This window comes from Hesperophylax consimilis, chromosome 7 (assembly GCF_061612785.1).
Source record: "Hesperophylax consimilis isolate HC1 chromosome 7, BYU_Hcon_1.0, whole genome shotgun sequence".
In the NCBI taxonomy this organism is placed as follows: domain Eukaryota; kingdom Metazoa; phylum Arthropoda; class Insecta; order Trichoptera; family Limnephilidae; genus Hesperophylax; species Hesperophylax consimilis.
This window is the reverse complement of record NC_142842.1, coordinates 7,698,087-7,715,298: the sequence shown is the minus strand read 5'-3', so window position 1 is coordinate 7,715,298 and position 17,212 is coordinate 7,698,087. Positions and strand designations below refer to the sequence as shown.

The 17,212-nt window shown below is 32.7% G+C and overlaps 1 protein-coding gene across 1 annotated transcript; it reads left to right on the top strand.

Annotated features, from left to right (window-relative positions):
- The first annotated feature begins 14,973 nt into the window (after window positions 1-14,973).
- Window positions 14,974-16,996, top strand: LOC149422255 (facilitated trehalose transporter Tret1-like). Its single transcript, XM_089633685.1, has 2 exons — window positions 14,974-15,112; window positions 15,457-16,996. Exons 1-2 carry the CDS (start codon window positions 15,061-15,063, stop codon window positions 16,854-16,856), a joined length of 1,452 nt encoding a protein of 483 aa, XP_089489811.1. The 5' UTR covers window positions 14,974-15,060; the 3' UTR covers window positions 16,857-16,996.
- Window positions 16,997-17,212: the final 216 nt, after the last annotated feature.

The window sequence follows — 17,212 nt, the reverse complement described above, 5'->3', positions numbered from 1 at the left end:
CGAATCACAGTCAGCTTCACCCCCTTCGTTCTTCAACAGTTGATTTTACCCCTCGCCATTATCTTCTCGTCTATTAATTCCTATGTCTGTGGTTAGTATGCATTATGCATGTTTGTTCCATGTGGTATGCTGTTCATGTTGAAATTATAAATTATCGTCATTGTTCGTGTTCTGAATTTATTATTGAATATACTCGTAATAATCAAATTTTTAGACACCCGAGTCATCTATCTATAAATCAAATGTAAATGTTTGTTTGTTAAAAATCTTAAATCTCCGAAGTTCATCATCGATTGCTTTGAAATTTTGACACAACGGTGCATTTGAATACGCCTGTGTTTTTATGTATTTTTGGTATTTTTTTTAGTAATTGCCTGTGACAATTTAACACATGCTTCTTTTAAAAAAACTGCGCCATCTGTTGGACAAATATGGTTTTTTTAAAAACAGCGCCTTCTGTTGGATGTAAAAGCAACACGCGCTATTGTTTCTCTATCTGCACAGACAGACTGAGCTACATCAACTCGTGGAGCGACACAGTTAGTAGATTTACAAAAATTATAATTTTAAATGCGTATTCGGATTCGAATCTCGTATTAATCGTTGACCAGACATTTTCTCAAACGATTATTTATTAATATTATATTCCCAACACAACCTTTCAACAACTAAAATATGATCCGCCATTCTAAAAACTATGCATGTGTAACCTGATCTGGAATGATTTTTGAAAAATAAAATATTACGTACTAGAAAAATAAATTAATGAAGCATCGAATCAGTCAAAAATATGGGAATTAGTAATTTTTAAGAATAATTGTTATAGTAACCATTGGTATAGTGATGAAACCAAAGATATTAGAAGAACGAGATATGCTATGTTGGCCGCCGGACCGTAGGCGGAGTACTACCTAATTAGGGTACTTTGAATACTATCGGGACGTGTACGCACAGAAATCTGTTCTATGTATTAGTGCGGATACCTTAGCGTAAGCGAAGGTGTGCAGTAGTATTGGTAAATAAAACCGGCGACACTGGGCAAAAGAATTCCACACAGTATGAACTGCTCATAGCACATCTCGTTCTTCTAATATCTTTGGATGAAACAGTGACGTGTGTAGTTTGTGTGTGTTTGTGTGAGTGTGTGTGTATATGCATGCGTATTTAACAGTTTACATTATTGATATGATGCCACATTTAAATTTTGTCAGTGAGGTCTGAACAAAATATTTTCACTTCTTGGTGACAATAAGGTGATATGAGATAAACAAAAAATATGTAAAATAATCAGGTGTTAATAGCTCTGTGGTTAGAATGTTGTCCTGGTAAGATAAAGATCCTGGGTTCCATTACCACTTGCGACTGTTACTTTTGTATTTACGGTATATTGTTCTATTCCATGTTTCGCTTTGATTTATTATTCTTCTTCAATAATTAAATACAACATTGATGGGTGAAACCTCAAAAAAATAATTGAATAATAATAATTTTATTTCAAATGCGAATTGCTTTTGTTTAAATGTGTGACATATTCTTGAATGAATTGATATAGTGAAGATACGTTGCTGAGATAACTCGCGTGGTTTCGTTGAACTACAAAGGACCAGTGGATATTTTGCGGATCGTTCAAACAACTATTTCATTCGCACACATATTCTTTGAGTGGCATTCTTTTTCATTTATGCGGTGTTACATTTTTGATTGATTAGTATGAAAATAACATATCTTGTGTTTGTATAATTTCATTGGATTAATGTGGTCATTTTTTAAATTTAAAACCGCACAAAAGTCCCAGATGCTCCCACCCGCTTGCCGCGGAGCCAGTGAGACTATTGCATCTCCAATTGGGGTATGTTGTGAGGCTGATGGTAGTTGGGAGGGGAAGGAGATTTGAATGGGAAAGTTGGGAAGTACCTATTCAAATCTGGTCACCGAACACAGCCAAAGCCATTTCAAGCAACGTTTCAATTCTGAATGGTGGTCTTACACCAGGGTGATACTGAGATTAACTTCCACTCTGGAACGTACCGCGAATATCCTATATATTAATTTTTACGAAATGCCACAAATTAATCAAATAAAATTTTCTTACGGGATTTGAACCGTCAACCTCCAGCTTGCTAGTAGAAATCCTCACACCTAGACCATGGAAGTCTTATCGTTTAAAATATTCAATATATTTAAGTTTTTTTGAAAAGTAAATTTCTTCTTTTTATGATCCTGAGTCTAATATTTCTCTAATCCTACAATTAAAATAACCCGTGATTTTTCACCGGTCCACGCTAGTGACATAAAATACGAGACCGATTAGTGGCGGAGCGGTTCAAAGCATCGGGTTCCCACCCAGACTTCCATAGCGAGTATTCGTCCACAAGATAAGTTCTCAGCAATGTCACAAGCAACATTTTCTTTTTTTATTAAAATATTTAAAAATATTGTCAGCCTATTGGTACGTAATCCGCAAAGGTTTTTATTTCTTTAAAAATAACGTTTTTTCATTCTACTTTAATATCGTAGAATTGGTCGTTTATGGCTTGTAAATTACAACTCAAAACCTCCGTTCCGTTTCCTCTCTACAATAAGTCATTCCGTGCCGTCAAAATACACTAAATATCATCCCGAAAGATGATAGGACCTCGGGGATACCTTAAAGCCTCCAGAGTTAATAAATATAATTAAGATGTACGCAAACTATATCTGTTGAAAATAGCAGTAATTTTGATCCATAAAATGTAAGTCTCTTCACAAAATATGTGCCCGTATATAACTATGTAGCCATCCAAGTGAAATTACCCGTCGAAAACAATATGTAGCCAATTTTCGATGCAAGGTTCATGTTTTCCTATACGCAGAGGGCATAAAGCAAGTATTGATCTAGCCCAGAGCAACTGGCAGACTCTTTCGTTTCACATTGATCTTGGCGCTGTAGCTACGAATTTACATCTCTCCCACATTCACAATATAGAAAGGGTGAATTTACATTATAAGTAGGCTCCGTCATTGTAATCTTTTGTTTCTATCTTGCAGGCGGCTTTAAGAAACACATTGCGAATGCTTTTACGATTAAACAAAGGTACGTACTTTTTCATTTTATTATTATACACTGCGTCACAAAAATCGCACCAATTCAAAATCCTACGAGACGAAAAAACGATTGTCTTTTTCAGATGTGCAACGTCGTCGACCTGATGATTCAAACCGTTGGAAAATCCGTTGAACGGCAAAACGGCTTAAGTTTAGTTGTCGAGCAACATCACACTGTCGCATTCCTGATTGCAGTAGTGCCACCACTTGAGCGATTTCATCAGGAGTGATATCAATTTGAGGGGTTGTTTTCTAGCGCTAATTATCCACGTGTGTCCTATTCAATGTTTGGATGGTGAATAACCTCTATTTGACTACTCTTTTATAGCCCAGGAAAATGACGCAAGTTGTGGCACCTGTAAAGAGTATATGCGCTACATTTTTTCAACGTCCCGTAACGTCGGAAAATTTGTATTTATGAAATGAAACTATTGTCTGATAAGAAGTCATTAATTGTACTTTCAATTTCTATCAATATTGTTTGGGTTAGGTTAGGTTAGGTTGGAAACCAAATTTTCCAGATTGCCTGATGAATTTAAAAAAAATACTCGGTTCTCCAAAGTATTAAACGATTTTGTTAAATATTTTTAAGAATAATGGAGTTCTGATACTAACACTTTGGCTGGTAGTTCTATGAAAAATTAGTATCCCTTGCAAAGATTTTTCTCACTAAAAAATAAAAACCGAAAAATTTCATCATAGATCATAAGATTTATTAGTGGGTATTTGAATACCTACCAACTTGATCATAAACCATATACACGTAGAAAACTTACTGATATAAAATATAAGTAATTTATTAAAAATCTCTTCAAATTATTCGAATGAAATGAAAGGTTTCCTAATAAACCATCAGTAAAATGTTATGCGTTTTGGTGAAGTCGGTATACGTGTTCATAAAAATTCTACACATTTCGTCATTGTGTACTATCAGGACAAACGCAGGTGCGAGAACACGTATTCCGATATATCACGTACAAAAAAATATTAGGACACGGCATGCTATCCTGTTTTTAACAGGATTTTTATAAAACAGCAATACTCATTTTATCCATGTATTTTGTGTATTTTTTATTTTATTTCAAATAAACGTCCAATAAAAAGGTCACTATTTCAATGAGTCATGATATATTATTATCAAGTCAAATCGAAATTCATTTGTTTCGTCATGATAATATATCATGACGAAATGCAAAAAGATTCGTATTTTCGTAAAAACGTGTTCTGACATCACGAAAATATATTTGTAATTTACTAAAAGTTTATCAGGAAACCTGTTAATTTATTCGTTAGGCCTGCAACCGAATTATTTATATTAGAGATATTTAATAAATTAACAATACTCAAAATGCAACGTTAAAGAATTTACAACTAATACAGGATTGGATATTATAAGATCTTCTGAAATCAAATTCTCGATTTTAAAGCGGATGATATTATTCCTTATTGGATTTTGACAAATGAATTCCCGGAGATGTATTTTGTTCTCTCGACTCTTTATTGGTTTTCCTCGCTAAATATCATCTGAAGTTTTATTAAAATCGTAAATTGTATAGATATGAAGGATGTTAGGCCCTCTGCAATACAATGATTACATAAATTTTTTGACAATTTAATATAAGACATGTTTTGAATTGATATCAGTAGTACCAATATCTCTTAAGTCTAACATTAAAACATACAGGTAATTCCAAAATAAATGATCCCAAAATATTCAAAATTCAAGCAGATACTTAACAAAACTGTGAAACAAAAAAGGCAGAACAAGATTCAGTCAAATCTAGGAATTGAACCCAGTATCTATATCTTGCCGGGGAAGTTCTCTGACCTCTAAGATTATTTGACCATATCAAGCTACGTAATTTTTAACTCTATCATACTTCGACTGAGAGTTCCCAACATTATCTTCATTTTATCGGTTATCTTTTTCATATATGATTCCATGATTCTACCCGTACTAAATCCAATTTAGATAGTTTCGTGGATAAATATATCCTTTTTTATTTTAATATGCGACATCTATTGACTTTTTTACAAGCCTTTGATGAATATTTTTTACAGTGGAATGACAAATGAGTCAAAACCTCAAATTGTAACATTTAACCGTTGAGGACAATTTTAACGACTTTCAAACGAAAAATATGTAACAGAAAAAGATTCAGTCGTATCCAGGAATTAAACCCAGGACCTCATCCTTGCCGGAAAAGCTCTATGACCACCGAGCTAATTCGACCACATCAACAGATTCTTTATCACCTTTTTTGAGAGACGTTAGTATTGTCTTTAATGTATCTTTGAGGTTTTGACTCATTAAGTTATTCTAATATTAAAAAAAGTTACAATTTTTTTCTATGAAATTTTTCGATTTTATTTTTCAAGCGAAACAATGTGGACGGTGTGTTGGCCATTTCCACACGGAGTCTGTATAATGTAGTATTTTTGATAATCTATTTATGATTAAACGATACAAAAACTCTCTAATTTTAGTTTTGATGTATTTACTGTCTTCTTCCTTGCTTTGATTACATTTATATGAAGTATTACAGTAATGGATCTCTCTTGGTTCACATAAGGTTATTTATACTTCCGGATATCGACAATGTGTGTTCTATAACACGATTAAATTCACAAAATGAACTTCTAGATCAGTGGTTCCCAACGGAGGCGATACCGCGCATCTGGGGCGTTGATGACCTAGAGTGAAAATGAGGGGCGGGAAAAGGCTACACGGGGCGGTGAACGGCTGAAATGACGCTCATAGAAAAAAAAAGGTTTGCTTAATTTATTCAAATAGTCGTTGGATACCACTGCAAGAATCTTGCATATGAACCGCGGAATTTAGTGTTAAGTTAATATTTATGGATTAATAGTATTATGTTTTTTTGAGGATATTATTTACAAAAAAAAACATATTTATAAATTTAGAAAGCAACAATTCAGGATTACAAATAATGTCAAAATGTTGAATATCCACCAACGCCTATAATTGCAAATAGAAAATGTGGCTTATACAATGAAGGAGGACTGGACTAGTAAAGGATCGAACTCGCAACGCCCTAGTTAACTAGCTAACCTGTTAAATGTCAATTTCCATTTTAAAAAATTTGCCTGCGGCGCTTTTCCCATACGTGGTGTCATAAGTTTTTCAATGAAGATGGGGGACAGGAGGCGTTTGAATAAAAATACACTTGAAAATTGGGCATTGAACTAGATAAGGTTGGAAACCTCTTGTTCAATTGATAAATTGCACGTACAATAAAATTCTTATTTTTTAATAAAAATCATTTCAATTCCAGAAATACGGCGATAGGCAGAAAAAGAACATACATTTTAAATACCATCGAATAATCGTTACCTAGCGAAAAACACACATTGCTATGATTTTACTGTCGAGTTTGTATTTCGAGAATTGGACAAATGCAAATGCTTATATTTATGCAAGTTATAATTTAAAAAATCACAAATATAGCTTGTGTCTTGGTACAATATAGGTACGAAGATACAAGCTATATTCGTGAGCTTGATTTTGTATATGTTTATCATAGAAATGAGTTACTAAAAATTTTTTTGTACACTTTGAATTAGATTTAGAATAAATTTAAAAAAAAATAAGATTCATTGGGACTATTTTGGAGAAATATTATTGTTGATTAATATTATTTTTGGGTGTACAAATTAGTGACCTTACATAAGATTTAAAAAGTCTTTTTAAAATCCATTTGTTACATGTTTTGAATGATAAAGAAGTGGTAGACTCGGTAGACTTAGTAACAAAAGAATTCATCTCAAAAAGAAATTTCTGTCACTTATCTTCCGAACTTCAAAGCCAAAATGTTTTATCATTCAGTACAGTATGGGCGCAAAGTTGACAAAACTTTTCCATATAAACTTGGCCCAAACTTTCAAGCCATATATAATAAATGTAAGCAGCTTCTCCGAGAAATGTTTTGTTGTCAGTCTAAGTATTTGTTTGGAAAACAGACTTGCGGATTCGAACTTCTTTTCGGAAAAAACTTTATTTTTCTTATCCGCATAACATTATTTACGCTATTTAAGTTCCTATACTATTTTTCATGTGGTTATCGGCCGCTATGATATTTATCAACTACATTTGACACTTTCGTAAAATTTGTTTAAAGCTTAATATTATTCGGTTCCATGATAACTCAACACAGTGACAATTCAACACACTTTCAAAACGTGATATAAAGTCATTAGAAACGATGAAAAAAAAATTAACCTAACCTAACCTAACCTACTTGACCCAGTTAATAAAGTTTTTGTTTCATCACTCTCCATGACTTTTTAAAGATGTGATGAATTATCATTGTGATGATTTATCTGGTCACCTATTATTCACCTTCGTATCTACAAATTTAAAAAAAAGTAAATTACCTTAAAATAAACGTGAATAAAACAAAATATCTAATACTCTCAATAAGCGAAAATGGTCAACCAATATATGAGCATACACTCAAATTAAATGAACATCAAAACAATTTTTCTCATTTTACTTGCAGGAACATAACCCAAATTTTAAAAAAATATATAATTTGGATTTGTAATTGACGATAAACTCCACTGCCATGTCCACAATAATGGAATCTTAAAAATTTAATTAAAAGCATCTAGTTCTTTTAAAAATTACGAAATATCTTGTCTACTAAATATTTACAGAATATATTATACTTTACTTCACTCTCATTTGGAATATGGAGTAATAGGATGGGGCTCAGCAGCACATATCACGCAAATAAACAAAATGTATTTCAGAAATACATCATACAATTTTCATTCCCAATTTTAAGTCCCCATAAGACCCCAACAATAGAAAATTTTAACCAGTTCATCGTTCCAAACACAAAAAAAATCCAAAAATTAAAACAAACTCCCATTCAGTATCAAACAAATTATAACTGTCCCTAAAAAAAATCGTCATAGAAGCTACTGAAAATACTCTACACAAACCTTTAAATTGAACCGATCTAAATGAAACACATCTCGTTCTATTTCATGTTTCGCTTAGATTTTTTAGCATTATCTTCAGTGATATACTTCATTGATGGTTATAACCTTCAACATAGTAAATAAAAAGTTATTCCTGAATATTCATTTAGATTTTTAGAAAAATTGAAAAGATATCCCATATAAATAAAAATTGGATTTTTTTATCCGAGACACTGTCTAAGTTGAAAACAAATTCATTAGAACTTCTTGGTCAATTAGCAAGGTAGCTGCCAAAAATTACCTACAGGTATAATATGCACAATTAGGCATCCCCTTGGATCACAGACATAGGAATTAATAGACGAGAAGATAATGGCGAGGGGTAAAATCAACTGTTGAAGAACGAAGGGAGTAAGGCTGACTGTGATTCGTCAATAAATCAATCTGACAGTAAATAGGCATCTCGCATTATAATATCACCATTTACTTCTTAAAAGTAAAATCTGCTTTTGAATAAATAGACATTTTTACATGGGAGGGCAAATTACTCGCCACGTTATGAACAAATTTGCGAAGTCCAAATTCGGCAAAAAAATTCGGTTCTATTTTCAGAGTCGAATATTTCGTTTAAGTATTTAGTTAAGACACTTTTATAAATGTTCATAATTTACTTCCCAGCAACCAACCAGCTTTGTGTTTCGCGTCCAAACGTTTCTCGATGTGATAGTATATGTTTCTAAAACTGATCTATATTATACGATGTGAATATGCTTAAAATAAAGTAAAATAATGCTTATATATGGAATGTAATACGACAATTGGGTTTATTCTCTTTTTCAAATCTATTTTTACAAGTTTTCATAGTACAAGTCAACATTTTGCCGTGTTATTTCGTAAAATGAACCGATGATGCCTCGACCATAGTTCGCACAAGAATGATGACGTCACGTTTTCAAATTTCACTTGAGGCCATACGCGAGCACAGCCGGCTCCAATGGAACCGGTATGGGGAGTGGGGATAATACGCTTTTAATCACTTAGGGCAGGTCTACTAATATTCATATGTCTATGCCTTGGATCAAAATTTAAACTGACTGCATCACACACTGAATAGATTTTACACACTAGAAATGCGTTCCATGTGGAATAGAATGAAAACCAATTTCGCCACTGACTTAGAACATTTATTTTTGTTCTAGCTCGCTTAGCATGGACCGTGCTATTTTACACTTGCCTGACATCGTATATTGCTATCTCATTTGATTGAAATAAAAATCTCATGATGATAAAACACGAATACAGTTTAAGAAAATAATGGTCAGACTTTTGGATTGGAAATTTGAAAAACAAGTAAAGTATTGTATCAAATAAAAAAATAATATTTAATGTGGGCGTTTCAAGAACTATTAGCAACGCATGTTTTTGTTTTTTGGGTTACGTTATTAACCCAGATTCAAGATAAAAATCAATCAATTTTGTAAAAAGTGTAATGATGACAATTTACCGTATCACACTAAAGCATTGCGTTTAATATACTTCCCTCTTATCGATGCTCAGTTCTTTTAAAAATTGGACATTTGCAGTACACCCAGTACGCTTAAAAAATATATCACACACTTTAATAAAAAATATATTTTTATTCTGATTTCCAAATCCTTCAATGTTCTTCCAGGCATTACTATTAAATACGAATCGCCTCCGTTCAAGAAACACACGTAGAATCTTTATCGCGCTCTAATAAAGTTCCCATGTTTACGCGATCCAAAATTAAAGCCTCCCCCTTTACGTTTTACCCCAGACCCCTCGAGTACCTACTCGTTCCTACTAAAGTCGGCCAGGAAGCTGAATTCACAAACGTCCGGACTAACGATAATAAACCTGTTTTAAACAGGAAAATTCCCGACTTAACGTTTTAGTTAAACTACCGGTTTCACAAATCAAGACGCCACTGTTAAAACAAACCCCTCTACAATAAGGTGCAGTTTAAAAAGCTCCTGCAAAATTATGCATCCTATTAGAAATGGACTTTTTTAGAGGTTGTTTTGTCTGTTATTTGCGTTTGTTTTGAGGGGATAGTATGCCAAGTTCAAATGAGTTTCTCGTAGGTTACCCCCTATCTTGAATGTGTTGGAGTAATAGGGGGACTCGGGGTGTTCTTCGTATTTGTTCGCGTAGGTCTTTCTACGTCGCGTCGCTAACTAAATACGAGCAGATGGGACTAAGTACGGGTATAAGTAAGAAACTGCCGGCAACCTTGACCTAGTATTCACAGACGGAGTTCTTCTTCTTCTGACTGGAAGATGTGAGACATTTGCATATTAAAGGCTGTACCCACACTAAGCCAGCGTATGCAAATTAACTGTGGGGTTGTGAATGGGTTTAACGCCTGTACCAATATTCTAGGTTATTAGGTATTCATGGATTATTCTGAAAAACTAATTCAATTTTTGTTTTAAAAGGATGTCAACTTGGAAGATGCACGTTGGCAGGTATTAGAAAGTTCATATTTTATATAGGGGAATTCACATATTTGTTCTATGTAAACGAAGTCATAAAAATAATGTTAATTTAAAAAAAATAGAGGTTATTTAAATGATTTCGATGCAAACGCAAGAGATGTTAGTTTTAGATTTAAAAAGTAAACGTCGAGGTGTCTGGGGAATATAAAATAATGTAATCTTAAAACAATGTAAATACTCTTATTTATTTTCGTGCAGTATTCACAAGCAGGAGAATGTGGTTTTATCACGAAGAACACAAAAAGCTTAAATAATATTTGATGTATGTTGAAAATCAACTTACTTTCTCATAAATGTATTGTGTAGCACTTTCATTTGCCACCCCTTTCCATTACCGAAATCAAAAAAAGAAAATAATAAAAATTGAGTTCCACAAACATCGAAATGAAATTTTATCGAGAGCGCCCAATAAAAAAATCACGATCAATAAAAGGTAAACAATAAAGGAACCAATAAATTTCATCTCCAGGCGGAGTGGAGCATATTTTGAATAAGGTAATATGCAAAAAAACTTCACGGATCATTTAACGTAATTTACAATGAGATCAAATGTATCCATGTTATTGACTCGGGTGGTATAGATGGAACCTGAGCACTTTATTGAAAGGACTCAAATATTCGCAGCGATTCAAATGGAATAGCGAATGCACTTCGACATTTTATTATTCATAAAAATTTGTTCCTTTTTTTATGCTGTCTGTAGTGTATTTTAAAATCATGCGTTTTCAAAAGAAAATATTAAGGCTTCAATAGAAACGTTCAAAAAGGCGAAGAAGATGACTTGAAACGGGGGTATTGTTGAAAAATTAATTTTGGATTAAGCGAGTAAATATTAAAGGAAATATGCTATAGTTGATAGGTGTTAACGAAAATATTTTGTAATACATATATTGAAAATAGAACTCTGGACAAATAACTTCAGCAGTATTTAAAGAAACACCGTTTTTTTTTCACACCCGTAAAATTTAAAAACATAATTCAAATTTATTTAACTCAATAAGATTATCTTACAAAATAACATGCATTTTTTAGAGCTTCAAACTTAAAGTGGCCAAAGGAAAGTATGTTAAATTTCTTTAAAAATATTTTTTTTTACAATTTAAGTTTCTAGTGATTATTGATTTTAAGGCAGTTGTCTTACAAACTTCCTAATCTAACAAAATATCAGAATGAACTGCAAATATTACATTATGATTCGTATTACAGTGGTATTATAAACTGTCGACCGGTTGGTAAATAAAATAATAATTGACTCATACTAACCAAAGAAAGGTTGATGGTTGAAAGATGTGGTTTTAATTATTTGTTCTTTTAAATTACTTTTTTCCAACACAAAACATATCGAACCTACATCGAACCCGATTATAACCAGTCTGGAGTCAAAGTTCTTACCCCTGTACTATGAAGGTCACCTCGCTATGAGTAATTTATTGCCACTGAAACATGGAGTATTTTTGGATAAGTTCCTATACAAATAGACTTTATCCTAGAAGGACATTAACATTTAAAATCTTTTGTATCTAGTCGTTTATTCCAACCCGCAAAATGTAAACAGATGTACAACGGCAGTAGGTACTGTACATACACAGTAGACGGGTAGGCACTTTAATTCTATGCGTTGTGAATATGCTTCAATATTCAATAAAAAAATCGACGCAATATTTCATGTTAAAGAATTTATTTAAAACACCCTTGTATTATTTCAACGTTGATTTATAAGCTATTAAACCCTTTGATCCGCGCAAAATGCAAAACTCCGGGATGACAATGGTGTAGTTTTTGTCCTTTTTCACGGGAGATGTTGCTCTCAGGCCATGAAAGGGTTGAATCGGAAATCAATGACACAGAATTAAACTACTATCGATGACAATAAGATCCCATCCCTTCGTGAAAGTGGGTAGCTACAGACTACCCGGTTAGTTGAACCTCTTCCATGGGAAACGCAGATAATACTTGAGTTTGATTGCTAATTCTAATACACTGAGCACTGAGCAATTGCCGGAAACGTTCTGATAAATTTGCTACGCTGAACATATAATGGGATCAAGCTATTTTATTAAAAACTCCACGTTATGAAAAATTGTTAATTTGTTAATAAAAACGTTTGGTTTTCATTATCGATTGAACATTGCTCTTAAAGCATCCGCATTCCAAATTTCTACCGATTTATAACACATTTCTCTTGAACACTTTAGACATCTTACAAATTAGATTCTTACACGCCCATTCAACATTTGTGTACAAGTTGCCAGTCTTGTACCTGGTTTAAGACCGTTTTAATCAAACAAACGCCATGGTAATAAGTCAAGTTTTTCACTGTCATGAGGTCAATTATATGAAAATGGCAAGGTATGCTCCGAAAATTATTAAAAAAGTGTTTTGTTTTGTTATTTAATATATTTACACAATGTATCTTTAAATGCAACTTATGCATTTGTAGAGTGATTTTTGCTCTATTTTAAACGAGTCTCGTTTATTAAATATTTTCACAATTTTTGACATATTTTTATCGTTTTTTTAATATTAGCCTCTCACATCCGAATTTACATATGTCACTTTCAGACCATCTTCTTCTTCTTTTTGAACACTTACTACGGTGACGGCAAAAGTAAATTTTATATTCTTATCTTACTTATCTTAATGACGTTTCAAAATCATTTTTGTAAACTTTACATAGGTATATTCTGTTAATTTAAAAATTAATAAAGTTACCTACAAATAAACAAAAATAGTGTTAACCGCTTTTATTCTTTTAATCGGTATGGTAAAGTACAAAAAGTCATAACAATATTCAAACATATATGTATATATCCATACAGAATTTGCAGGACCTGTATAGAATTACATTTCATGGAAATAAGTTGGCCAAAATGCGTAAATATAATCAGCATAAAATATATATATGTTTTTATTTACTTTCAACTACTAACTTGACGTATGTACGTCAGTGGAAACACGTTTGCTTTTTCTTTATAAGTTACTTAAAATACAATTTATTATTATCTGTCATTGGCGACAATTCGGTTCATGGTTCCATGCTAACTCAACACAGTGACAATTCAACACACTTTTAAAAAGTGATATAAAGTCATTAAAAACGACGAAATTTTTTTTTAACCTAACCTAACCTACTTAACCCAGTTAATAAAGTTTTTGTTTCATCACTTTCCATGACTTTATATAACTTTTTAAAGATGTGATGAATTATCATTTTGATCCGGTCACCTCGGTTCGTTATGTGAATTAGTATTTGGAATGAAAGCAATATTTTCTGAAATACCTATAATGATATTGATTTTGAAGGAGTTTGAAAAATGGGGTTAGTAAAAAAATATTGAGATTTAATTTTTATGGTGAGTTTTACGATATCTACCTGCATTTTAATGATATCTACATATCATTACTGGATTGCTTACTACAGGTTCTTAAAACCTAATTAATTTATTATTTGCTATTTTATCATAAAGCTTAACTCTAGCCAAAACATTAAGGGCTAACATAAATATTTTTGTGTGATCTAAACTGATCATTGAATAGAGGTATTATTGTACTAATAAATTAGTATGTTACATCTCTCTCGACAAATTAACAATTGATAAAGAGTTTTCTATTTTTGTTTTAAAAAAAACGAGGGTTGCCCGGGATACCGAAAGCTCATTGCGATACCAATTGTTTGCAAACACCACTGGTTTTCAAATACCACTAGTTTGCAAATAACACTGGTTTGCAAATACCACTGGTTTGCAAATACCACTAGTTTGCAAATAACATTGGTTCGCAAATACCACTGGTTTGCAAATACCACTGGTTTGCAAATAACACTGGTTTGCAAATACCACTAGTTTGAAAATAACACTTGTTTGCAAATATCACTGGTTTGCAAATACCACTGGTTTGCAAATAACACTGGTGGCAAATACCACTAGTTTTCAAATAACACTGGTTTGCAAATACCACTGGTTTGCAAATACCACTGGTTTGCAAATACCACTAGTTTGCAAATACCACTGGTTTGCAAATACCACTGGCTTGCAAATAATCACTAACTAAACTGATACTCTTCGTTACAGAGACAACAAATGTTGGCTACTTAATATTATTAATATCAAGCATTTTCTAATTAACTATACACCATCAATTAGAAAACTTATAAACAATTATAGAAATTGATTAATTACGTAATATATCTCAATATTTAATTATTTGACCATTTAACGGGATTTATCGTTGATTTAAATTACTGTATTAAACATTAATTCTACATTTCTAATAATTATATACTAGGTTTGTATTCCTTTGATTTACATTGATCTTGTCACAATCAAAACATTAAACAACATTTCCTTATCTCTTACTCACGCTTAACAAAATATTAATTTATTGACTTTGGATATTTTGTTATTACAATCATCTCTCAGTAGCTGTCACATCGTCAAGTATTCAGGTCTTTGATATCAATTTGGCTATAATTGTTTTAATTATAATTTTTATAAAATAGCTTTAAACAATAATGTTGGAATACATAAGAAAACATTCTTATGTTTCCCTGGTTGCAGTAGCATGTAAGTTTTTTTCATTAATACATTTTTAAGGTAAATTTGATATTTGACTGTTCTTTTTTACCGTAAAATATAATATGTTTTTGGAAAAAACAATATTAATAATCTTAACATAATGTGCATTGTTAAACCGCAAGAGAAAAGTTCATTGTTGCGACAGGAATTTTAACGCCGTCTATAGTTATGTTAAATAGGTTTATCCCCTAAAAACAATAATAATAATTTAAGTGAGCAAAACTTTTAAACAAATGAATAATACTCGGATACATTAAATAGCGCAATTTTTTGTGAAATACAAGAACTCTTAGCATTCCTGTATTTTGTGGTAATTTATAATATTTTTTCAGGTTCTCTTGCATTTACATCACTGGGAGGAGCACTATCATGGGCATCACCTTCCCTGGTCAAGCTAAGGGATCCTGAATCTCCGATATCCCTCACATCTTCCGAAGAAGCTTGGGTAGGATCCATCTTGGCCATCGGTGCCACTATCATCGCTATTCCTTACACCTATACCTTCAACAACTCTGGAAGAAAATGGTTGATAACGGGAATTGCAGTGTTCTACATCTCGGGCTGGGTGGCACTAATATTTGCCACTGAAGTTCTTCACCTCTACGTTGGCAGATTTCTCTTGGGCTGCGCAGTCGGACCAACATACGGAGTAATACCCGCGTACCTTGCCGAGGTAGTAAGCAAAAACGCGAGAGGTGCAAACGTTGCCTTTTTAGTCATATCACAATCCGTCGGAGCACTCATCGAATATGGCGTTGGACCTATAGTCTCGTTCCAAGCACTCGGCATCATTTCACTCATCTTTCCAGTCTTACTACTTATTCTCTCTCTGCTATTACCAGAGACTCCATACTACCTACTGAGCGTGAACAAAAAAGAAGAAGCGGAAGAAATACTCGTGAAACTGAGAGGAGCAAAGTTACGAGAAGAAGTTCGCGAAGAGTTTGACAGTATAACGAAGTGTTTGGAAGAAAGTCCACCCATGAGCTATAAAGATTTATTACACGAGTTGTCCTTATCAAAGACCCAGAAGGTCATAGTCATTATTGCGGTAGCAACGTTTGCTCAACAGTTCAGCGGAATCGGCGCTATCATTGTGTACATGGAATCAATTTTCAAGCAGATGAAATCACCGATACTACCAAAATACGCTGTTATGATGACTGAGGGTTTAGCTGATGTAACCGTATTGATGACACTTTTGGTGATTGACAAAGTCGGAAGGAAACCATTACTAATGGCATCCTCCCTTGTGTGTGTGACAGCTAACCTGATCATCGGGTGTTACTTTCACTTACGCGAAGATGACCTTATTCCGGATTCCCATACATGGATAGGAATGATGGGTGTTTTTCTCATTCAGATCGGTTACGGAATGGGGCTGGGGTCCATTCCCATCATTGTTATGAGTGAAATTATGTCTTTTAGTGCAAAGGGGTGGATATCTGGATTTTATCTCATAGCTCAAGGTACTTACAATGCAGTTTCAATCAAAGTTTTTCAAATCATTGGCGATTCTATTGGCAATTATTACGCCTATTTCTTATTTGCCACAGCAATATTAACATCTGTAGGTTTTTTGATGGTCTATATGCCAGAAACAAAGGGCAAATCATTACAAGAAATCCAACACATCTTATCAAAAGATGAACATGATTTTGATACCAAAAAGAGGGACAATCAAGTGGAACTTGGCAGCATACCAGATCTGAATAAAACTTATAAATATTGATATTTTTTGTATTAAAATAACATAAGATTAGCACATATTTAAAATTTTAATTGAGGTAATCATATATGTAATGTTTGTATTAATTTATCTAAAAATTCTAAGAAATGTTTTAAGCTGTCAATCAAATTTGTTTTCACAAAATAAATGAAAAAATGATTATTTTTTCGTATCATTAAAAATAATTACTAAACATTTCGCTTCACCACCTTTACTTCACTATTTTGATAACCTTATTTAGAAATGGTATATTTTAATTTTAAAATTGCGTACTTAAAATAAATATTACGTATAGTGACGCCATTATAAAAAACCACATAACCGAAAAAATACATATCTCCGGGATAATGAAAGGCATA

Bases quoted from the DNA above. Each gene is read 5' to 3' on its own strand.
- LOC149422255 (XM_089633685.1), top strand. From the start codon at position 15,061: ATGTTGGAATACATAAGAAAACATTCTTATGTTTCCCTGGTTGCAGTA. The intron at 15,113-15,456 runs GTAAGTTTTTTT...ATATTTTTTCAG, and splicing joins TTCCCTGGTTGCAGTAGCAT to GTTCTCTTGCATTTACATCA.